General features: G+C 59.1%; 1 protein-coding gene across 1 annotated transcript; it reads right to left on the bottom strand.

Moving 5' to 3' along the window:
- Nucleotides 1-9,313: 9,313 nt before the first annotated feature.
- On the bottom strand, nt 9,314-22,278 carry LOC105488400 (G protein-coupled receptor 20). The gene is made up of 2 exons (XM_011752395.2): nt 22,162-22,278; nt 9,314-12,768 (listed from the first exon to the last, which is right to left on the bottom strand). Exon 2 carries the CDS (start codon nt 12,742-12,744, stop codon nt 11,665-11,667), a length of 1,080 nt encoding a protein of 359 aa, XP_011750697.1. The 5' UTR covers nt 12,745-12,768; nt 22,162-22,278; the 3' UTR covers nt 9,314-11,664.
- Between the last annotated feature and the right edge of the window lie 1,576 nt (nt 22,279-23,854).

Raw genomic sequence — 23,854 nt, 5'->3', positions numbered from 1 at the left:
GGACTGTCTGTCAGGACATCCGAGCCATCGGGCTGGTTTCTCGCTCCTGCCCACACAGTGGGCTCGGCTGCCAGGCTATGTGACACAGTGGGCTCGGCTGCCAGGCTGTGTGACACAGTGGGCTCGGCTGCCAGGCTATGTGACTTGGGGTGGAGGGCTCTGGCCTCTCTAGGCTCACAAGTGGTGAATGAGGTTTTTAACCTGGGGACCATGGATGGCCGTGGGGACTCTTGGCTTCCCCCAAGTCCCTGCAAGTGCAGCCTGTCATCCAGAAGGAGAGGCAGCGCCCCAGCGGCCCCCTGATCCATATGCAGCTGCCCAGCCCCAGCCCCACTGCTCTTCGCTGGGGTGACTCCAGACAAGGCATTTTCTGTCTCCCTGCATGCTCCCCACCCATCTCTACAACAGGGAAAACAGTTTCTCTCTGTGAGGCAGCACACTGCGTCAGGACCTGGAGAGAAGGCAAAGGTGAGGAGTGGGCTCTGCACCCAGCTGTGTGCCCTGGGCAGAGCGAGGGCTCACTTCCTGTGCCTCAGCCTCCTTCTGCTTGGGAGGAGGTGTTGTAAGAATCCCTCCAGGCCGGGCGCTGTGGCTCACACCTGTAATCCCAGCACTTTGGGAGGCCGAGGCGGGCAGATCACGAGGTCAAGACCATCCTGGCCAACATGGGGAAACCCTGTCTCTACTAAAGATACAAAAATTAGCTGGGCGTGGTGGTGCGCACCTGTAATCCCAGCTACTTGGGGGGCTGAGGCAGGAGAATCGCTTGAACCCGGGAGGCAGAGGTTGCAGTGAGCTGAGATCGCACCACAGCACTCCTGCCTGGGTGACAGTGGGAGACTCCGTCTCAAAAAAAAAAGAACCCCTCATGTCCGGGTATACAGAGGGGGGAGGAGCTAGCCTGCCTGTGCGTGGAGGGTGGAGGGCACTTGTACCCGACTCCATCTGCAAGGCTGGCAGGGGGCAGGCACACGGTGAAGACGTCCTCACTTGTCCCCAAGTTGGGATGGCAAAGGAACCTGCAAAGTCACTCAGGTAAGGAGGAGTACAGACATTCTCTCCAGGCTGTGACCCCTGAGCACAAGCCCTCCCCTAGGCGGGGAAAGAGACCTAGAGGGAGGGGCGGTCTCTCACAGGCCAGTCAGGAAGTCACAGATCCTCCAAGCATTCTTCCTGGATTGCCCAGCTCTGGTGACAACTCCTTGAGAGACAGGTGGCAGAGGAAGGTCAGAGGGTCCAGGTGCCTCTGCAGCCTCTCCCAGGCCAGCAGCGCCACCTGGTGGTCACATGCCCCAGGCACTTCCCTCCTGCGGGCATTCCCAGCAGATCAGCGGAGGGGCTGGGGCCAGCTGGAGTGGCTTGCCCCGGCTGGTCTGGGGCCCAGAATGTGCCCACTTAGCTTTGCCCACCCCCACGTGTGTGCAAGTTCTGGGGAAGCCCAGAGAAAATAGGGCTGGCCCCAGGGGAATGAGCCCCAGTGGAGGGGTCGGCCACTGTGATCATGGTGCATAGACTAAGTGTGTGTGTGTGTGTGTGTGTGTGTGTGTGTGTGTGTGTGTGTGTGTAGGCAAATGCTCTGCTGGGAGTGAGGCACTCAGTTACACCTGGCACTGGGTGGGTAGAGAAACTGTTGATTGAATTAACGAATGAACATGCTGGGGACTTCCAGAGGACAGCCCTGCTCCTTTCATTAGCTCAGTTCAATCACTAATTGAGTGCCAAACACTATGGGAGGACACATACACACACACTCACATACACACACAGACTCACATACACACACATACAGACTCACACACACACAGACTCACATACACACAGATTCACATACACACACAGACTTACATAGACTCACATACACACACATACACACACACACAGACTCAGATACACACAGACTCACATACACACAAATTCACATACACACAGACTCATATACACACAGATTCATACACACTCACACATACACACACATACAGACTCACATACACAGACTCACATACACACAGACACACACATACAGACTCACATAGACACCGACTCATACACACATACATACATTCACATACACACACATACACACAGACACACACAGACTCACATACACATGTACAGACTCACATATACACACACACACAGACTCACATATACACACAGACTCACATACACACACAGACTCACATACACACAGACTCATACACACTCACACATTGAAGGGGCGGCCTGCCCCTCCACACCTGTGGGCCTTTCTCGTTAGGTGGAACGAGAGACTTGAGAAAAGAAATGAGACACAGAGACAAAGTATAGAGAAAGAAAAAGTGGGCCCAGGGGACCAGCACTCAGCATACAGAGGACCCGCGCCGGTACCGGTCTCTGAGTTCCCTCACTATTTATTGATCATTATCTTTACCATCTTAGAAAAAGGGAAGTGGCAGGATAATAGGATCATCGTAGGGAGGTCAGCAGTAAGACATATGAATAAAGATCTGTGTGACACGAATAAGTTTAAGGAAAAGTGCTGTGCCTTGATATGCATATGCAAACATCTCCATAAACCTTTCTAGTGCATAAAGAGCAGCATTGCCGCTAGCACGTCCCACCTTCAGCCCTAAGGTGGTTTTCTGCTTTCTCAGTGAACAGAACATACAATCGGTTTTACACGGAGATGTTCCATTGCCCAGGGACGGGCCAGGAGACAGATGCTTTTCTCTATCTCAACTGCCAAGAGGCCTTCTTTCCTCTTATACTAGTCCTCCTCAGCACAGACCCTTCATGGGTGTCAGGCTGGGGGATGATCAGGTCTTTCCCTTCCCACGAGGCCATATTTCAGACCATCACATGGGGAGAAACCTTGGACAATACCTAACTTTCCTAGGCAGAGGTCCCTGTGACCTTTGGCAGTGTACGTGTTCCTGGGAACTTGAGATTAAGAGAATGGTGATGACCTTTCACAAGCATACTGCCTTCAGGCACTTGTCTAACAAAGCACACCCTGCACAGCCCAAAATCCGTTAAACCTTGAGTCACCACAGCACATGTCTCTTGCAAGGACAAGGTTGGGGGTAGGGTCACAGATTAACAGCATCTCAAATACAGAACAAAATGGAGTCTCTTATGTCTTCTTCTTTCTATATAGACACAGTAACAGTTTGATCTCTCTTTCTTTCCCCCACAACACATACACACACATACAGACTAACATACACACAGACACACAGACTCACATACACACACACAAACACAGACTCACACACAGACACACACACAGACTCATGCACATATACACATACATAGGCACATACACACACAGACTCACAAACATAAATGCATGTACACACACATATACAGACTCACACACAAATATACAGACATATACATATACATACAAACACAAACATACACACACGTGCACACAGACATACACACCGACTCACATACATACACACGTACATACGCACATCACATATACAATACATACACAGACTCACAAACATACACACAGACTCACATGCCTATACACATACATATATATGCACATACATACACAATATACACACAGACTCACATACAGATACACGAACATACACACAGATACATGACACATATACAACCATGCTCCACATAACGTTTGAGTCAATGATGGGCTGCCTGTTATGACAGTGGTCCCATCAGATTCTAAATAGCTGAAAAATTGCTGTTGCCCAATGATGTCCTAGCAGTCTTCACACTATGGCACAATGAGTTACCTTTTCTAGTTTAGATTGTTTACCACCGCGTTACAGTTGCCAACCACCGCGTTACAGTTGCCAACCACCGCGTTACAGTTGCCTACAGGATTCAGCACAGTAACATGCGGTACAGGTTTGCAGCCCAGGAGCAGAGGCTGTAGTGTACAGAGGCTGTAGTGTACAGAGGCTGTAGTGTACAGAGGCTGTAGTGTACAGAGGCTGTAGTGTACAGAGGCTGTAGTGTACAGCCAAGGGCTGCTGGAGGCCATTCCGAAAGGGTTGGTGTAAGGACAGTCTGTGATGTTCACCTAGTGAGGAAATGGTCTAATGATGCATTTCTCAGCATGTATCTTGCCAGTAAGTGACGCATGACTGTACATACATACACGTACACACACACTCACACATGCATCCTGCTATAGTTCCCACAGGTCCCCCTAGGTTCGCATATCAGAAACTCAATCACCAGTGTGACAGTGTTGGAATGAGGGGCCTTTGGGAGGTGTTTGAGTCATGGGGGCACCACCCTCATGAATGGATTAATGCATTATCTCAGGAATGGTTCTTTTTCCCCCAAAGCAACAAAAGGTAAAAGCAGGGAATGGTTCATTATCCTGGGAGTGGGTTGCTCAGGAAAGGACAAGTTTGGCACGCTGTCTGTCTCTGTGTCTCTCTCTCTGTCTCGCCTTCAGTAGTTGGGGCCCCTCCATCTTGGACTTCCCAGCCTCTGGAATTTGTTGAGCCAATTAATTCCTAGTCATTAGGAATTATCCCAGTTTGTAGTGTTCTGTTCATGTGGATATAGCAACAGAAAGGGGACTGAGACACACACACACGCACACACACACATTCCTGCATGTACACATGAATGCCTGCATACATGTAGACACACAGACACACAGGCATACACAACACATGCGTACACACAGATCCACACGCACTCATTTACTTATTGCAACCTTGCCTTAAGGCAGAGCGTGTCCGTAATCTTCCCTTGACATAGAGGAAACTGAGGCTCAGGAAAGATGTGTAACTTGCTCAGGGGCTAGTGTGATTCAGGGGCCCAGCGACCGGGCCATTCTGTTACCTGGGCTGTATTCTGGAGGGCCTGCTCTGGGCTGGCGGTGGCAGCCTCTCTGTGATCTTCTGAGTTAGGGTTCTGGGAGCTCCCCCGAACCCTTCCATGGCTTTGTTCTGGAAAGGATGGTTGAGGTGGGGGATTTGGACTCCTGGACCTCAACCCTGCAACCCCACCAGACCACTAGGAGGGGTGCCTGTGGGGGTGAGTGGAGAACCCTGACCCGAGGTCACTGATACCGCCTGGATGCCTGCAGAACACAGGTGCTGGCCCGGATGTGAAGGCCCGATGGGTGCTGGGCCCTCGTGCTGCCCCCCTCCCGGCACAGGTAGCTCGTTTGCTGAGTTTCCAAGCAGAATAGTTTGTAAAATGTGCAATGCATTTGGAAGGGGATGGGCCTCTCATGGGCAGTGCGGCAGGTACCAGGAGAGTGGTGGCCCCAGCCCTCCCAGTCCCCTGGGAGCCCTGCCCAGACACACCAGGTTCAGATGGTCGGTGCCTGTTCCCCCAGGGACCCTTGGTGGCTGAAGATGCCTGTGGACTCCCTTTATGTAAAACACCCAGGATTCCCCAAAACCCAGTGATGCTACAATGTCATCGAAATCGTAAGCACATCGATGATGTGGCATTTCTTGATTGGCCCTTGGGGTGAAGTGCTAGTTCAAAGGGCAGCTCTCACTGGGAGGTCAGACAGCACACTGGACACCCAGGGGCCCTCGATGCTGTGACGTGCCAGGGAGGCACCCGGGTCCCCGATGTTCCAGTGCAGGACAGGTGACAGCCCACCTGGCCCACTCCTCCCACCCAGGTTCACACCCCACCTCCACTCCGTCTCAGCACAGAGCGTCCCGAGGCCTGCCTGGGTTGTGGTGTGGCTCGGGGAGTTCCCTGCTCTGCCCGGGACTCCCACGCTGGTGCCCTGGGGAGCTGGCGGCTGTAGGAGAAGGACAGACAGAGAGCCTGGGGCTGGTTTACCAAAAAGAGAGCCTTTCCCACGGCAGCCCTTGGCGTCAGCTTCGGAGGGCGTCCCCATGCAGGCGTGATAGGCAGAGGCTGTGCTGAGGGCTGGGGCAGCAGTGGAGGCGGGCAGGGCCCAGAGGCACTGGGTGGGTGCCTCGCACACCAGGGCTAGGGATCCATTTGTTCTAAGCTCTGGATTACAGATGGGAAAACTGAGGCCCAGAGAGGGGCAGGGACATGGCTGAGGTCTCAGGGGGACCCCCGAGCTGCCAGGCCTCCACTGCCTCCCTTGGGCAGGTGCAAGGGGTACCTGCAGTTTGGTGTTAGGCTCCCACCTACAGGGGCAAAGCCCAGGCTCAGAGGCAACCTGGAATCAGCGAATCAGGGGCCGAGCTGGACAGGGCAGCAGGGTGTGTGGTCGCAGTAGGTGAGCTCATCTGTAAAACGGGGGTACGACACCTCTGGCCCTGCTGGCCTGTCCAGATCTTCGCGTCACTTGGCGCTCCCAGCACCACACCCTCCATGAGAGGCCAGCTGGGAGCCATCTGGAAGAAGTCCCTTCTGGCCCAGGTGGGCAAAGAGATGACCGGGAGGGAAGGACGTCGAGCACGTCTTCCTCACTGGAGCCCTCCTGGGTGACGCCGTCCTGTGCCCAACACTTGACCGTTCTCCCTGGGGCTGGCCACATGGGGGTAGGATCTGAGCAACCCCGCAGCTGTGCACAAGAGCACAGGACTCCCCAGGGCTCTGCAGGGGCCTGGCGTCAGCTCCAGCTGAGTTCCGGGGAGGTGCTGCAGGGGAGGGTTAGGTAGACACGTCTGGAGGCCCAGAACGAGCCGAGGGGTGGTAAAGGGGTCATCTGTGCTGAGTCCTTGAGGTATCAGTGAGGCCGAGGAAAGGTGGGGCAGGGTCCAGTCTGGAGGGCGAGGCTCGGCCTTCTGGCCTGTCCTAGGGTGGGGGTGGGGTGGGGGTGGGGAGGAATTAGCTTCAAGAGGCGGCCCCAGGAAGAGCAGGGACAGAGGAGGGGCTGGGACGTGACAAGCAGAAGGCCCTGGCTAGGGATAAGCACAGGCTGCTGGGCCAGTGGGGTGAGGGCCAGGAGTCACAGAGCAGGTGGTCCGAGGAGATTGGGTGAGGGACCATCCAGGGGGAGGGAATGGCAGGGGACAGGCCTGGGAGCAGGAGACTCTGGTCTCATGGGCGGAGCCACTTCCCCAGGCCTGTCCTGGCCCTCCAACCGCAGCCCCTCCCCTGGGCCCCTCTCTCCCCTCCCGCCTTTCCTACTCATCCCTCCGCTCCCTCCTGCACCTGGGCCCGCCCCTCCACAGTCAGAGACCTGCAGACGCTGAGCTTGACTGCCCCTCTCCCTGGCCCACAGCTTTCTGTGACTCCTGTTAGGGGGTCAGGAGGTAGGGGTGGCCTTGACCCTGGAGTCAGGCAGGGCTGGGAGGGGAATTCCAGCTCCTTTTTGAGGTGGCGCCTGGGAACGTTGGGTTGGTCCCATGATGTCTCCGAGCCTCGGTTTTCTCCTCTGTAAATTGGGCGCACAGACCCCTTCAGGCGGGGGCCCGGCTCCGGAGGGTAGGCAAATGTGGCCCCGTGGGTCCCCTCTCATCCCATGAGGCCTTACCCCAAGAGGGGATGGGGTGGGGAACACAGAGCGCTGGGCTGCGGAGGCCTTGAAGGAGAGAAGAAGGACTGTGTGTGAAGAGGCAGGGAGGCTGGAATCGGAGCCGCTAAGTGAGGCGGCAAGCAGGGCGTGGAGGGGTAGAGATACGGGGTGTCCAGCTCCAATAGGGCACACGGAGGGGTGTCCAGCTCAGACAGTGCACCCCCACCCCGCCCCATGCCTTCAGGCCCCCAGGAAGCTGGGGCAGGCACCCAGGCGACATTTCCTGCTATTAATGGAGCTTAATCTAAACAGACCCTAATATTTACCTCCAGACGCCTCCGGCTGCCGCGGGTGCCAGACCGTGGGAGTGATGAGCCCCCAGACAGCGCCTCCCCACCCGGAGCTCCGCTGCGCCAGACCAGACACCAAGAACTGGGCACCCAGGGGCCCTGGTTTGAACCCCCTACCTGGCCACCCCCTCAGTTTCTCCTCCGGGAATGGAGGTGGCCATCCCACCTTCCCAGGTTCAGAGAAGGGGCCACGCAGCAGCACTTAGTAGGCCCACAAGGCGGCCAGTCCTCCCTCTGCCTGGGGTGTCGGAGCAGCCAACCCATCTGCTCCCTCTCCTTCTAGGCCGTATCTCTGCTGATATGATAGGAGACTCAGTGGCTGTGGGTGGTCTGGCTGCCTCACCCACCTCCACGTCCTTGCCCTGGGTAGGCAGGCTTGGGATCAGGGATGGAGCCCCCTTGTTCTGCTGGTCCATGCCAACCCCCACCCAAGCTGCTGTGCCCATACCCTGCCGGCAAGTCGGCCACCTGTGCCCCCTCCATCCACTGCCCATCAGAGCTGGGCGGAGCTCAAGGTCCCTAAATCTGCCTCCCAGCAGGGATGACAAAACCACGAAACTGCCGTCACTGCCTCCCCGTGGAGCCCTGCTGGTCCGCAGGACACGGAGTTGGAGCATGTGTAGGGCCGCCACCCTGCTCCATACCCTCCGCCAGCTCCATGCCCCCCACCAGCGGCAGGAGCAGAGTCGTGGGCAGGAATAGAATAAACAACTTTAATTCCGGACAAGGCCATCTCGTGCAGGAGATTGTTGATGTCGGATATAAATACACACACCATTTCACGTCACTGGGGCGTTTTAAAAATCCGGAAAGGGGGATCTTGGAGGGGGCGCAAAAATCTCACGCTCTGTCCCCATGAAAGTGTGGAGAGGGGGCGCGCACAGATCTCACCTCTGCCCCTGTGGGACCAAGGACAGTCTTGGTCTGACTTTTGAAGCTCCTGGGACTCAGTGGAGGGTACAGAGGAGGCTGAAGTGGGAAGGAGCCAGCCATCGGGAGGAGAAAGCAAGCGGCTGGGGAAGCTGTGGGGCAGTCCAGGGCATTGGGGTGCCCCCTCCCTCAGCCCCCTGCCCTCCAGCTATAAGGCTGAGGAGAGGAGAAAGAGGAGTAGGGTGTCGAGAAATTGAGGCTTGCCTATCAAGGGAGCTCCTTCCCCTCCTGGCCTCTTGCAGTCTGAGAAGCCTCTGAGGCCCGAGGAACCCAAGTTGAATGATGGGATTTCAGACATGGGGACAAAAAGGGGGACCTGGCTCACCCGCCTTAGAGAGCCCTCCGCCTGAAGACAGGGATTGTTCCAGAAAAATTGCAAGCCCTGCCTCTTTGAGCACAGCAATCCTCAAGTGTCAGCCATTCACTCTTCAGCATGAATTAGAGTGACAACCAGGAATGGAGCCAGGTTGGGGGGCACTGACAGGGAAGCTGAAGGCCCAAGGGACAGGGAACACTGGAGGAGGAGGGGCAGGAAACACTGGCAGGGGAATGGGGGCCGGGAAGCTGCACGGAAGGCCCTTCACTGGCCCCAGCGAGGCGGCGCTCGGCCTCACCTTTGCCCAGGCCATTCCCCCTCGCCTGAGCACCCCTTCCCGCTGCCCCCTGCCTCCTTGCGGCCCCGGCCTGGAGGGATCTTCACAGCACAGTGTGGGACCAAGGGCAGAGGGGTGTCATACCCCAGGCCACGTGCAGAGCTTGCTTGAGGAGCCAGCAGGTAGTCTCTGGGGCTTTGGGCACCCCCTAAGATGGAGCAGGAGGACCCACAGCCCCTGGAGGAGTGGAGTCCAGAGCCCCTGGCCCTGAATGACTTGTGAGCGTGGGGGGGGGTGTCCCAGAGGAGCAAGGCCATTCAGGGACTGCTGGGCCACATGAGCCTGGAAGAGACGCCCGCAGCTGGGCTTGGGCTGAGCAGGACACCTGAGCCCTGACCCCTTGCTCCTCAGCTCTAGATGCGTGACCACGTGGGTGCCGACTCGCAGCCCTGGGAATGGCGGCTCGCTCGCCGTTGGTGCCTGCTTGCCTGAAAGCCGCCATGAAGGTTGCTCCTGGGGTCAGTGGGGTTTTTCTGCATGCACAGCCCCGTCCCCCAGCCGCCTCCTTTCTGGACCCCTCTGCCTTGTGGAACCCTGCATCCCTAGTAAGCCACAGCCCCTCTCTGAACCACGCCAGAGAGCTAGGGGCTGGGGGAAGGTTCCAGAATTGTGCCTGGTGCCTGGTAAGTGTCAAGAATGCTGGTGGCCATGGCGATACCCACTGTTTCTTGGACATCCGGACCCAGGAAGGAAGCAGCCCTGGCAGTTCCACCACCTTGCTGGGCACGCCTCTGACTCCTCTGGGCCAGCACCCCCCACCCCAGCTGCCCCACATGGCCACAGTTGGGGTTGGTGAGGACAGTACTGGCCTTGGATGACTCAGACACTCACTCTATGACCTTGGCAAGCCCCTTTCTCCCTCTGAGCCTCAGTTTCCCCATTTGTAACACGGGGATATAAAGTCCAGGACCCTAAACTGGGGATAGGAGACTCTGCCTCGAGCCGAGTCGGGGAGCCCCAGTCTTTTCCTCCTCCTCCCCCTCCTGCTCGCAGCCACACAGGCCACGGTCACCCTGAGTATGTAGGACTTCTCTGTAGCCAAAGGCCTGGCCTGGGCACCCGAGCCCATCTCGCCTGCTTCAGTGGCTATGGCCAGGTATGATGGCAGGGCCTCGGAGCCAGAAGTGCCAGGGATGCCCCACACTCCTCTCCGTCGCCACAGGCCCCCTTCCCCATACACCAGTCCCGAAAGGGTTGGGATCTTGGACACTCGGCAGAAGGCACAAAGGCAGGCAGTCCTGGAGTCCAGCTCCGAGCAGATGGCCAGAGGCCCCAGCCAGAGAAAAGCTCCCTCCCTAGTGAAGGCAGGGGGGCGCATAGTGAGCTGGGCCAGAGCAGCTGGTCACGACCTCTCTGCCCCCCGAGGGGAGAAAAATGGCTCTTTGCATGGGGAGATGGTGGCTGCAGCCCGGCATGCCTGGGTTCGTTGCTGTGCGACTTCATTCTTGGTTTTCTTACCCATAGGATGGGACAGTGAGCACTGCCGTCTGCCTGGGGCAGCAGGTGGGCCGTTCTGAGGCTATTCCTAGAGTGAGGGCTTTGGGAAGATGGTGCAGTCTCTGTGGAAGGAGGTGCAAGGGCACTGGAGGAGGTGGGGCTGGTTTTCATTCTGACCCTGCCATTTCCCAGCTGTGGCTCCTGTGTGTGTCACTTGACCCCTCCAGCACCAAGAAATGGATGAAAAATCGCCTGTTCTTTGTGGGTTGTTGCGGGTTCAAGTGTCAACCCAAATATCAAAGTGCTTGCTCACAGCAGAGCGGCCTGTGGGTGTCTGCTGTTCTATCGTGCAATTCACAGAGGCCTCAAGTGGGGGGGGGTCTTGCAGAGACATGCACTCCCCCACACCTCAATTAATGCAACATTAATGCTCCCTGGCCTTTGCTTTCTGTCCTTGTTTTTCCTTCTGTGTGGGTGTTGGAGGGAGCATTGTTGTTGTTAACTCTCTTGGGAATTCCGAGTACCTTTATTTCTTTGTCCTTTTTTCTTTTTTCTTTTTCATCTCATCCTTCTAATCAATGGAATCCACTTTGTCCTTTTTTCTGAGGAACTCCTTCTGGAGACAAACTGGCCAAAGCGAGGAGCAGCTCCTGGCTACCCCTGTGAGTTTTCAGTGGGCACGTGATACCCGAGGAACAGCAAATCACTGGCATTCAGGCCGCCACATCCCAGCTGGAGCCAGTGGCAGACATTGCTAATCAACCACAGCACAGTGGCCTTAGACTCATTGCGGTGTTCTGGGTAGCCATCACCAATCAATCGAGATGAAACCGATTGCCACCCCTGGCATGGTGGGTGTCCAGGCTGGCATGCCCAGATAGCCCCGACCTTCAGCCACTGGCATGAGCCCTGCTGACTAAGCCTCAGGCCCATTAGCCAGGGCCTGGGTGAGGGCATGAGGGCCAGCACTGAGGATGTGATGACGACCCGAGCCCTTGGAGCTCCTGTGCATGCTGACCACATCACCGCTGCTGGGCTCACGCTCCCCTCTGTGCTGGCCGAAGAGGCCGCGGACGGTGGCCTGGAAGCCACTGGTGACGAAGCAGTAGACGATGGGGTCCATGCAGCTGTTGAGGCTGCTGAGGGTCACGGCCACGTGGTAGACCACGAGGCTTGCGTGGTGTGGCATGTCGGGCCACAGCGCCACGGCCACCTGGCGGGCATGGAAGGGCGTGAAGCAGACGAGAAAGATGATGAGCACCGTGAGCAGGAGCTGCATGGCCCGCACGCGGCGCTGGCGGCCCTGGCGGAGAAGACCTGGCCGCGACAGTGCACACATGATACGGCCGGTGAACACGCTGATGACCAGCAGGGGCAGAAGGAACTCCAGAACAGTCAGTGCGAAGACACGGCAGCAGGGCCGGCCGCCCGTCATGCCCAGCACCGACAGGGTCACAGCACCGGCGGCCAGCCACACAAAGGCGCACACAGCCCTGGCACAGGCAGGCTGGCGGCAGCGGCGGGAGCCTTCGGGCCGCACGATGGCCAGGTAGCGGTCCACACAGATGCAGGTGAGGAAGAGGATGGAGCAGTGCATGTTGAGGAAGTAACCTAGGACGTGCGGGAAGGCGCAGTGCAGGCAGCCCCTGGCGCCGTAGTACACAGCGAAGCGCGTGGGCAGGGACAGCCCCACCAGCAGATCGGTCACCACCAGGTTGATGGTGTAGATGACTGATGGTGTCTTGGCCTGGGTGCGGCAGCAGAAGACGTACAGCGCCAGCCCGTTGAGCACCAGCCCCACCAGGAAGATGGCTCCGTGCACCGCCATCAGCGCCAGCCACAGGCCCGGGAAGGTGCCATGCAGCTCCTCGTCCAGCCGGGCAAACAGGTGGAACAGGGGTACCTCCAGCCTGCTGGCATTGGTCCACACTGTTGTCACTGCGGTGGCATTGGGGACTGCCCCGGCCGAGGGCCCCACTGGAGACACAGAGGGCATGATGGCAGCCTGCACACCCCAGGCCTGGAAGCAAGGAGACCAGGTCACCCCAGGCGCCAGCCTGGCCTTAAGCCCTGCCCTGAGGCCCGGAACTCAGCCAGCCCATCTGCCCCGGCACACCCAGCAGCCCCCACCTCCATGCCCTCGCCTGGTCCGGGGCCTCAAATGCCTGCTCCCTTGGCTCTACCCAGAGGGAGCCTCGGACGTCAGCAGAAAAGGCACAGGCTTTCAGATTCAGACACGGGTTCAAATTCCAGCCCTGGCACTGGCCAGCATGGAGCCTTGACAAAATGTGGAGGTTTCTGCGACCGTCCTGTCAGGAGGAGGAGGTGGAAACATGTGCAGTGCAGGGCTGTCCTCAGGATGGAGAGCTGATAAGGGCACGACCACGGGGCTCCAGTGTGCAGTTCCAGGGCCTGGCTCCAGACCCAGCTGTGCCACTGACTAGTGTGCGTGCTTGGGTAGGCCATGTAGCCTCTCTACCTGCTTCCTCATCTATATGACTGTGATAGCGTTGCTGATGGGGTGATGAAGCAAGCGGGTCAGCACAGCAGCACCAGCAGAGTTGGTGGCCGAGGAACCAGTTCTGCTGGGCCAGAGCCTTGCTGGTGGTAGGGACCTCTGACTGCCCTGCCCACTCCCCTGTCCCCACACCCGCCGTCATGGCCCCCAACCTCCGGGACCACCCATCTGTTCTCCCCTCCTCCAAGGCCAGTGTCAGGTCAATGCCCTGGACGGGGGTCCTCATGAGGGGCCTTCACAAAGGGAACTAGACTGTCCAGTGGGGCTGGATGGGAGCCAAGGTCCAGTCCCACTGGGCACCCCAGGCTCCTACTGCCCCTGAGAGGCAGGCACCCTATAATCCCCCCAACCCACAGAAAAGGAGACAGAGGCCCCTGTGGGGTGGCTGGCTGGGGCTGAAGCCTGGAGCCAGGGTGTGAGTCAAATAAACAGCAAGCTCCCGTCTGGCCTGGGCAGGGGGGCCGGGGTGGGGAGCGGTCGAGGGGCTGTGCTGGAGCCACCCACTCTGTTTATGTTCCTGCCCTGGCGTGTTTAACTCGGCAGTGATTTATCCCTCTATTTATAAATGAAGGGTTAACGGCCCTACCCCCACCCTAGAGCTGGGCTGACCCTCCAAATAAGGGCAATTCTGGCTTTTTCAGGAGAAAGGAGAAGCCTTTGGGGTAAGGGAGGGTGGGGAGGCTCGTGGGCTGTTTCTTCTGCACAGCGCCCCTCCCCCACCTGCTGGAGAAGGGAGGACCCTTGCCCCTTCCCCTCCTGGTGGCTGCCTGCTGTAAACACGCTGCGCCCCGCCACTCCCTCTGACCAGTGCGTGGCCCCATCCCACCCCTGGGGAACAATGAGCCCTGACTTCAAACAGCCCCTGGCCTGGCTCAGGGCAGCAAAGAACTCTTGCTTTCAGAGGGCCAGGTCCCTCCAGTGGGCGGCCACCTTCTTCCTCAGGGTCAGAGAGGTCAGTGCCTGCATGAGGTCACCCAGCATGCCCTCTGCCTCTGGGACCCCAGCCCTGGGTGCGTGCTACCCTGGAGGCTGCTGGGAGGAGTCAAGTGCTGCCCAAGCCTGTGTCCAGCCCCTCCTGCCACCCCCACCACACAAGGGCCCAGGCTCAGCTCCCAGCTACCCCCGACTGCAAGCAAGCTCTCTATCCCCAGGCCCTGAGACGCGGGCATTGATGGGTGCATTTGTTGGATGAATAGATCAGTCCTCCCTCAGTCCTGGTGGGCCACCAGAGTCAGGGGGTTTGGGCCACAGCAGGCAGCCAGGGGAGGGGAGGTGGCTGGGCACATGGGGGCTGGGAACCTGGCGTCTCGAGGCTGTGGGCTTCAGGAGCCCCAGAAGGTCCCCGGAAGGAGATGGGTCCCTCCTCTGCTGTGGATGAAACACTGTCAGAAAAGGTCCAGGAGGCTCCGCAGCTGGACTGAGAGACTGCAGGGCCAAAAAACTATTTTGGGATTCCTTTCTGTGTGCCTTTTGCTTTTCCAATTTGTCTGTACGGGGCCTATATTAGTGTCCCAATTAGAGAGAAATCGTAAACAACACAGAACGTTTCCTCTGGGAGCGAGTCCCAGGGTGACCCTGGCCCCTGGGGATTCTGCCCTCCCAGAAAACTCCCCAGGGCCAGCCCATCAGGCTCACCAACAACGCTGAGGTGTTGGGGTCCTGGCTAGGGATGTGGGGGCTCTGCAGCCTCTGGAGCTGGGGGGATGGGCAGAATGTGCCGGACACCCCAGAGGCCACAATGGTGAGGAGAGGGAGCTAGCAAAGCATGCACTGATTCCCAACACTAAGGGTCTGACCCTGATCTCAAACAAAGCTGAGCCCTCATCTTGGTGACACACTGAGCCATGATCCCAGTAAGGTGATGAACCTCGATCCCTGTCCCACTCTGAGCCTGACCCTGGTCACACACTGACCCCAATCCTAATAGCACAATGGGGCTGAGCGCGGTGGCTCACGCCTGTAATCCCAGCACTTTGGGAGGCCGAGGCGGGCGGATCACAAGGTCAGGAGATCGAGACCATCTTGGCTAACATGGTGAAACCCTGTCTCTGCTAAAAATACAAAAAATTAGCCGAGCGCGGTGGCAGGCGCCTGTAGTCCCAGCTACTTCGGAGGCTGAGACAGGAGAATGGCATGAACCAGGGAGGCGGAGCTTGCAGTGAGCCGAGATCGCGCCACTGCACTCCAGCCTGGACGATGAGCAAGACTCCATCTCAAAAACAACAACAACAACAACAACAACAAAAACTAATAGCACAATGGGCATTGATTCCTGTGGCACTCTGAGCCCTGATCCCAGCCACGACCTGGGCCCTTGGCCCAGACCTTCTGTCCCTGTCTCTGCCCTCTTCTCCCAGCTTCGTCTGGCTGTCTCTGTCTCCATATTGTCAGTCCCCACCTGCCTCCCACAGTGACGGATGTCCGGATTCCATTATTAAGGGGCCTCTCTGGGGCTCCCACTCACCACCCTCTTTGTTCAGAGGGAGGAGGAACGCAGGCGGGGACTCCAGACCCTTCACGGGCCCATGGAAGTGGCCCCCTGGGGAGCGACTAGGGAAAGGAGCAGGTTCTGCCCCTCCCGGGACTGCCTGGCTCTGCCTGTGGAAGAGGCACAGACTCTGCTTTCTGGAGGGCCCGGGTGACGCGCAGTCACCAGCACAGAGACCCAGGTTTGAGTCCAGCTCTGCCACTCCCTCAGCCGAGACCTGGGCCTGGTCAGTGAGCCTGACCGTCCTTATCTGCTAAATGGGGTCACTTGTGCCTTCCACAGCTCTGCCTCACCCTGGGAGTCTGGACTGAGGCGAGAGGCATGGTCTTCCCCTCAGAGCTGGCCAGAGAGGGGAGGCAGGGCCCTGTCCTCAAGCCCAGTTTCCCTAAGCCAAACCTGGGTGTGGGGGAGATGGCTCTGTCTCCTCCCTCTTTCCTGGCAGGTACCCTGGGCCTGTCTGAGACAGCAGACTCCATGGCTGGGGCCAACTGGCCAGAGCCCCGTAGGCAGGGGCTGGCACCATGTCCTGACCGTGCTGCCATGGTACTGGGGCTCAGGGCCTGGAGGCTGTGCCAGGGCTGGGAGGTTTCTCTTCCCCACTGGCCCAGGCCTGCTCTGCTCCCTACCCACACACAAGTACTTCCTTGGGGACAGAACAGAGGGAACAAGGGCCTGCTCTCCAGGGCTGAGAGTCAGTGAGTGGAGACCCGGCAGGGTGGGGACCTGGAGTGTGGCCATGGAGCCCCGGCTCTGGCCTGGATGGCCCTGCCAAAGCCTGACTCCATCTCTGAAGGGACTATGTGGCCTTACAGTCTCTGAGCCTCAGTTTCCTCATCTGTAGAGTGGGCAAAATAGAATCTCCCTTGAGGGTTCTTGTCCTGATGTGCCAGCCCAGAGTAGGGGTTCAGGATGAAAGGATGGGACAAGCTGCCAGCGGGGGACTCAGAGGGCGAGTGGGCGAGCAGCCTAGACCAGGTCCAGCTCCCACACTACTCACTGCCCCTGCCAGCACGGAGGGAGGGCTCTGACCTGGGTGGGTCCTCTCTGAGGCTCAGTCTCTCCTCTTGTGAAGTGGGAATGGCTGGACATGCTGCCCTGCAGGGCTGTCTCGGGCCTTGGCTGAGACGGAGCACCAGCTGCAGGTGTGGTGGGGCAGGGGCAGGTGTGCTGCGGCATCTCTTTCTTTTCTGTTTCTGGCCCACCCCTTGATGTGGGCAGACCCTTAGAGCCCCCGCCCCTCCAGGTGGGCACACCGCTGTGAGCCCCAGCCTTTCAAGGCTTTGCTGACTCCTCCAGGGGAGGGGGCAGAGGGTGGAGGAGGATGCCCCTCATGCCCTCCCCATAGGTATCACATCGCAAAACAGCCTTCCAAGGTGGGACTGTTGCTGGCTCGGGGGTTCTCCCTGGGAGGGGCCTGAGGCCTAGACTGCTGGGCGGGGCTGGGGACGCGCCTCTCCAGTCACTGCACCTGACTGATGCTTCTGCAGAGGAATCTGCTAGCGGGGCCTAAACACTCCACGTGCCCTCCAGGCCCGTCCCCAAGCTGTTCCTGCTCTCTCCCTTTCGGCTTATTCATGCCCATTTTTAGGCCTTCCCCCTGGACTTGCCTCCTTAAGGAAGCCTTCTTCTTCCTCCCTGGGCTGCCTCTCCCTGGTGCGTCCTCCCAGGGCACCCTGCGCTTCCTCAAGCCCGGGACTCATCCTGTGGCGCTGCTGTGTGCTGCAGGCTTCCCCACTGGACTCTGAGCATCTCGAGGCAGGGCTGTGGGTGGGGGCAGGGCTCCCACCAGCCCACACCCAGATCGGCCTGGCAGAGAGCAGCACCCGTCTTCCCCTTCGGCTGCATGAACGCCCTGAGCAAGCCCCATCAAGGCTGGCAAGGTGTGGCCTGGTTTCTCACCCTGGCATTCAGGGTGAATGCCACCTGGCCTGGACCCTCTGAAACCTACCTACCTAGTGTCTTGGTACTGGTTGGGAATTGGCTTCCACTGCCAGCCCCATCCTCACTACCCACAAGTCCTCCCAGCCAAGCAAGGCTGACACCTCCTCCAGGAAGCCCGTCCCAATCACTCTGACCATTGTGTCCACACTTACATTCCTTCCCACCCTCTATCTCCCATCACCACTCTTTCTTGCTTGCTTTTTCTTTTTTTTGTTGTTTTGTTTTTGGAGACGGAGTGCAGTGGTGAAATCTCGGCTCACTGCAACCTCCATTTCCTGGGTTCAAGTGATTCTCATGCCTCAGCCTCCGGAGTAGCTGGGATTACAGGTGCCCACGCCACACCTGGCTAATTTTTGTATTTTTGGTAGAGATGGGGTTTCACCGTGTTGGCCAGGCTAGTCTCAAACTCCGGGTCTCAAGTGATCCACCCACGTTGGCCTCCCAAAGTACTGGGATTACAGGCGTGAGCTATTGCACCTGGTCCCATCACCACTCTTGATGGCAATGGTCTTTGGTTTGCAAGCCAGTTCTACCACCCGCCACCTTCGAGGCCTCGGGCAAATCATTTCATCACTGGGAGCCCCAGTTCCCTCAGCTGGGACTTTGGGAACCATACTTGTTGAATGAATGGATGAAATCAGGCAGGGTATCTGGACTAAGTGAGAAACACCGCAGATACCCCAACACGGGAGATGTGTGACATAGGAGCACTGGAGGCTCCTGGTTTTGGCACCTGGATGGGGCCCTGACTGGACCAGCCTGCTCACAGGCGGGGAGAGGCCAGGGCCAACACGTGTGCTCAGCACAGGACTTCTCAGAGCCTTTGTGAAGCTCACAGTCCTGGGAACCTTCCAAGGGGTGGGAATGAGCATCGAGCATGGACGTTATTTGACCTTGTCCCCTCCCCGGGGATTCCTGCTCCATACATCCCAATGGCCACACCACCACTCCGTGCCCAGAGCACTGATGGGGGCTGCTGCCTCCCTGCCCCCACCCACAGCTTGTTGAATTTCTGCTGGGCACCTGGCCATGGAAGGCCAGATCCCCGGACTTGGGGTGCTGGCACCTACCCAGAGGTCTCCAGGGGGGCACCAGGGTCATGCCAGCCTCCCTCCTTGGCAGGTGGGTGGGCAGGGCTGTGTCCTTACTTCCCTGGGCTCCTCTCAAACCCACCCCCAACCTGGGAGTTCTCTCTTGGCTGCCCAGCAGACTGTCTGCCTCCGTCGTGCCACATGTGAGACCAGGCAGCAGAGTGGCCCCAGCCCCAGGGCAGCAGGTGGCCCAGGGTGACTGTTGAGCCTGCCTGGGGGTCTGGCTCAGGACCCTGTGTGCTGCCTGTGGAGGTGTGGAGGATGGGCCCAGCCTTTTCCCCACAGAGGGGCTCTGAGCATCCACACAGCAGTCCCAGCTGTTACAGATGAGGAACCGGAGGCCCAGAGGGGTGAGTGGTGTCCTCACGGTTACCCAGCATGGAGCTGGTGGGGCTGGGAATCAGACCCAGGTAAGCTGGCAGGACCCAGGGCAGGCCGGAGTGGAGCGCAGCGCAGGCTGGGGAGAGAGGGGCTGGATTAGGCATCTCTGGACCAGGAGTTTGTGCCCAGGGGGATTCTCGAGGCCCTGAGGCCGCATGTGTGCCCGCGGGTCTGTGTGTGCTTGAGCCTGCACCCCAGACAGGGTGGCCCTCATGGCCTTCCAGGGCTAAAATAGCCATGACTGGGGGAACTGTCTGCCTGTTTATTTTTATGATTATTCTTGGTTTGGCAGCATCTGCTTTTGACTATCACCTGCTGTTTTTGACAAAGTCTGAGCCTCTAGCTCTCCAAATGGGGTCAGACTCACCCCAGGTCACCTAGCAGGTCCCAAGTGGCCCTGGCCAGAAGCTAAGTCTTTCTCCCCAGCCCCCACACCCACAAGCCAGGGCTCCCCCCACCCCGTGCAGAGAGAGATGTCGCTGGTGGGCACGGACAGAGCTCTGTGGGGAAGGACACCTGGGCCCCATCTGGCACGACTCTGCCTCAGTTCCACCAGCTGAGAACCCTTTTGCTGAGACCGTGGCTTTGACGGAAACACCAGTGTCTCTGGGAGGGGCATGGCCAGTTGGAGGTACTGCATGTCACCTGCCAGCCCCTCCCTGCCTCTCCATCACCGGGTTCATTGCTCACCTCTAGCTGGGATAGCTGTAGCTGCAGTAGCCCCTGAAATACCCTCCCCAGCCTCATCCTCTCCAGCAGCTGCTGGGACGGGCATATTCTGTCATGTACACCTGCCTGGCCTCAGCCTGGTCCTTTCGCCTGAAGATCCTCAGCCTGGTCCTCTCAGCCTGTTCCCTCTGCACGTGCTGTTCCCTCTGCCTGGAATGCTGTTTCTCTGCCTGTGCCACCTGGTGAAGGCTCCGGGCACCCACAGTCACTGTCCCACAGGGCCCTCCCTGAGCCCCTCTGACGCCCTAGTGCCCTGGATGCCCCTGCCCCGGGGGAGAGCTATGATCCCGCAATTCGAAGGGCACCTGCTGGGCTCATCCTTCCCAGGGTCTCATTGACTTCCCTCAAGATGCCCCGGGTGGGTGCTTCCAGCCCCACTGTGCCTGTGGGAAACTAATACAGAGGGGCTAAGTCATGTGCCCGGGCTCACCCAGCTGGGGTGCAGGAGGGGCTGAGCTCCGCCTCAATCTGCCTGCTGGCCCTTTGTCCCAGTGCCCGGGATCAGCCTTCTGCTGTGCCCAGCCCTGTGTGCAGAGGGAATCAGAGGCCCCAGGCCACACGGCCCCGTGCAGTTTGGAGGTGTCAGACCGGGACTTAGACCCCATAGCTGGGAGCACAAAGGGGTCCCAGGCAGACCTGGCCCCACCTTTCCGATCTCACAGTTCGGGGTAGGGTGAGAGGTGACTGGTCACGGCCGGGATGGGCCTCGGGAGGATCAGAGGGAACAGTGTTCCTGGCAGCGGGAAGGGCACAGTGAGCATGAAGGGCCAGAGGTGGGAAGGAGAGTCTGTGTTCAGGGCTCTGTGAGATGCCAGGGGTGTGGGGAGGGCTTCTGGACGTACGGTGAGGGGTCAACTTAAGCTTCTTTGGGCCCGGACGTCCCTCCTCAGGGAGGCCCTCCCGAGCCCGCAGTCCCGCACACCTGCACCGCCTGGCTCCCTTTGCAGTGCCCTGCCACGGGCAGTTCCCTACGTCCCTGCTTTCCTGTTGGTTGTGCCTCCCTCACTGAACTGGAGTGCCTCAGGGGCCCTGGCCTTGGCTGGCCCCTCGGAGTCACTGAGTCACTGCTGAGTGACTGAGCAAATGATTTTAAAAGACCCCTCTGATCTCTTTGAGCCTCAGTTTCCTCATCTATAAAGAGGAGATGCTAACACTACTTAACAAGAAGACAACAAGACCACCCCTGTGGACCCCAGGAGCTGCTCAGAAACGGTCCAAACTGCATGACCCTCACGCCCGGCTCTCCAGCCACAGACCCCACCGTTGCTGATGGGCCTGCACCATGTGGCTCAGAGAGGGGCAGCCACTTGCCCACGGCCACACAGCAGACCGCCCCGGAGCCCAGCGACTGGATGAGTCCTGTGGGGAGAGGGGAGGGAAGCCCCAAGACGGCCGGCTGTTGAAGGAAGAAGACAGGGCAAGTGGACAGGCCCAGCCTCCTGTGGGGTGCATTCCCCATCCTGCGAGGTCACCAGCTGCTCCACGTCTGCCCCGCCAGCACCCTGGCTGCTGGCCAGTTCCCAGCCCGCTGCCCCCTCGGGACCCTGTCCCGCCGCCTTCTCACAGCGCAGCCCCAGTGTGAGCTTTGCAGGGCTAGAGCCAGCTTCCAGGTCCACACTGGGGGCTGGCAAGCAAGTCTTCCCTGGGCCTCAGTTTCCCCACCCCTAAGGGGTAGAGAAAGCACCAAGGCTGCTGCAGAGGGCCTGAGCTGTGGGATGGCAGGACGGGCACTCTGAAGAGGGAGCATGGCGTTGGAGCCCGTGTCTACAAAGCCTTCACCATGGCCCTGCCCCAGCTGCGGGGTGGTGGTGGCCGAGGCCCCAGAGCCTGCCAAGAGCCTCTGAGGTCCCCCAGCTCTGTCCCTGGCCTGGCCTGTGGGCAACCCTGCTGCCTTGCCAGGTGAGGAAACCGAGACCCAGCTCTGGGAGCCCAGCAGATGCTCGATGAGTGTTGAATGGAGGGGTGAGTGAGTGAATGAATGAAATCCAGAATTGGGTGGGCAGCCAGCTCCCCCTTATGCAGCCGGCCCAGCTCGCGCCCGCGTTCTCCCTCGGGTCTCCGTTTTCTCATCTGAGAAATGGCTCCCTGTCAGGCAGGACCTGCTCTGAGCTCTCCCCAGACTGGATCTGGAGGCAGTTTCTTTGCCCTTCCCTTCCCACTCCTGCTTGGCTGGGAGTGAGAACCCCAGTAGGGAGCAGCTCAGGAGCCTCCTGTCTAGGGGAGCTGGGGAGAGGGAGGCTGGGGCTAGCCTACAGGGGAACTTACCGTGCTTCACCCGGGCAGGCTGGAGATGTGAGTCCTCAGCTCTCAGCTCTGCATGCAGCCCGGACCTCGCCTTCCTAGGGCCTGACGTCAGGCCAGCGCTTGGGGCTCCTTTTGGGCAAAGGCAGGGTGGGGGCGGGGCAGGCTCCTTCCCCGCCCCCAGGAGGAGCCGAGGCTCAGAGCCCGAGGGAGGGTGCCTGGGGCGCCAGAGTCCCCACACCCACTGGAGACAGAAGGAGAAACTGAGGCACGGAGGGGCCTGGGGTGCCAGAGTCCCCACACCCACTGGAGACAGAGGGGGAAACTGAGGCACAGAGGGGCTGAGCCTCAGCTGCACCATCCAGGAGAGGGTGGCTGACACTTGTGTGTGTCATGTGCGGGGCAGGAGGTGGGAAACTGAGGCACGGAGGGGCTGAGCCTCAGCTGCACCATCCAGGAGACGGTGGCTGGCACTCGTGTGTGCTGTGTACGGGGCAGGAGGTGGGAACACATGAAAGCCCAGGCTCCTTCCCAGGAGGGGCATGTGCACGGAGGCTTCAGCCCACGCAAGCCTAGGTTCCTGCATGGTTCTCTGTTTTGCATGTGTCCTGGGTCTGGCTGTGTCCATGTGTGCCCATGACTGAGAGCCTGCACGCCTGGCATCTGGGCCTCTGTTTGCACCCACGCACTGGCGGCACGTGGCATATGGGGTTGGGTGTGTGGGAAAGACCTGGACATGACCCAGGCCAGCAGGTGGGGAGAGCGCATGGCTCCCGGACCTCAGTGCTGGAGGAAGCGTGAGCTCATTGACAGGCTTGATCCCAGAGGGCTGCTGGAGGGCCCCTCCCCCTAGACAGCCTCAGAGTCGGGAGGCCTTGTGGCCAGCCTGGGGTGGCAGCAGGGTTGTTGAGGAGTGGTTGGGACTGTGTACTGTCTCCTCTGCCGAGAGCGCCATCTCCTCTCTTTCCCATCCCATGTGCTTCTGTTCATACTCACACTTTAATCTTCAAGCCACCTGAGCGCCGAGGGCCTGCTGAGTGGGTTATGCTGCACACCGGAGATTCAGGGAAGGCTCCCCAGAGGAGGCACTGGGCGTCCCCAAGCTCAGGCTGGTTGCAATGCAGAACAACAAGAGAGAGTAGGTGGGTCCTGGGGTCCTGACGCAGCCTGCTGGGGAGGGATGCAGTCTGGGAAGGCTTCCTGGAGGGGGCAGAGGGAGGTATAATGGGAGGCAGGCAGCCCAGATGGGCAGAGGGACAGGAGGCCATCAGAATACTTCCTGGGGAGCAAAGCTGGGAGTGGGCAGGGGACTTCCACACTAAGTCTCAGCAGCCTCTATGGGTACCAGAGTGCTGCAACGGGGAGCCATTGACAGTTCTGGGAGAGGAGGGTTTGTTTACTCTGGAGCAGCCTCCCTGCTGCCGCAGGGCTGAGCCCACAGGCTGCAATTATCTCCTTTAGAACATTGTCATGTCTGTTTTAGCTGGGGAAACTGAGGCCCAGAGAGGCACAGGAGTCTCTGGCCATCAGCCTCTCGCACCTCTCTGGACCAGCACTGGCTCCCGGCAGGCAGGGTTTCACCGGGCTTGTGGAAGGTGGGGGTGGACACAATGTCATTTTTGTGTGGGGGTAGCCTGGAGGCAGCCCAGATTGGGCAGGGCTGGAGCCAGAGGAGCCTCGGATTTCCTGAGCAGGCGAGGGTGGCTGAGTTACCGCA

This window comes from Macaca nemestrina, chromosome 8, assembly GCF_043159975.1.
Source record: "Macaca nemestrina isolate mMacNem1 chromosome 8, mMacNem.hap1, whole genome shotgun sequence".
NCBI classification, from domain to species: Eukaryota; Metazoa; Chordata; class Mammalia; order Primates; family Cercopithecidae; genus Macaca; species Macaca nemestrina.
Note: the sequence above shows the minus strand (reverse complement) of the source record. Positions and strands in the feature narration are given on the sequence as shown.

What these genes read in the sequence shown, in the direction of transcription:
- LOC105488400 (XM_011752395.2), bottom strand. Translation starts at nt 12,744, where the DNA reads ATGCCCTCTGTGTCTCCAGTGGGGCCCTCGGCCGGGGCAGTCCCCAAT.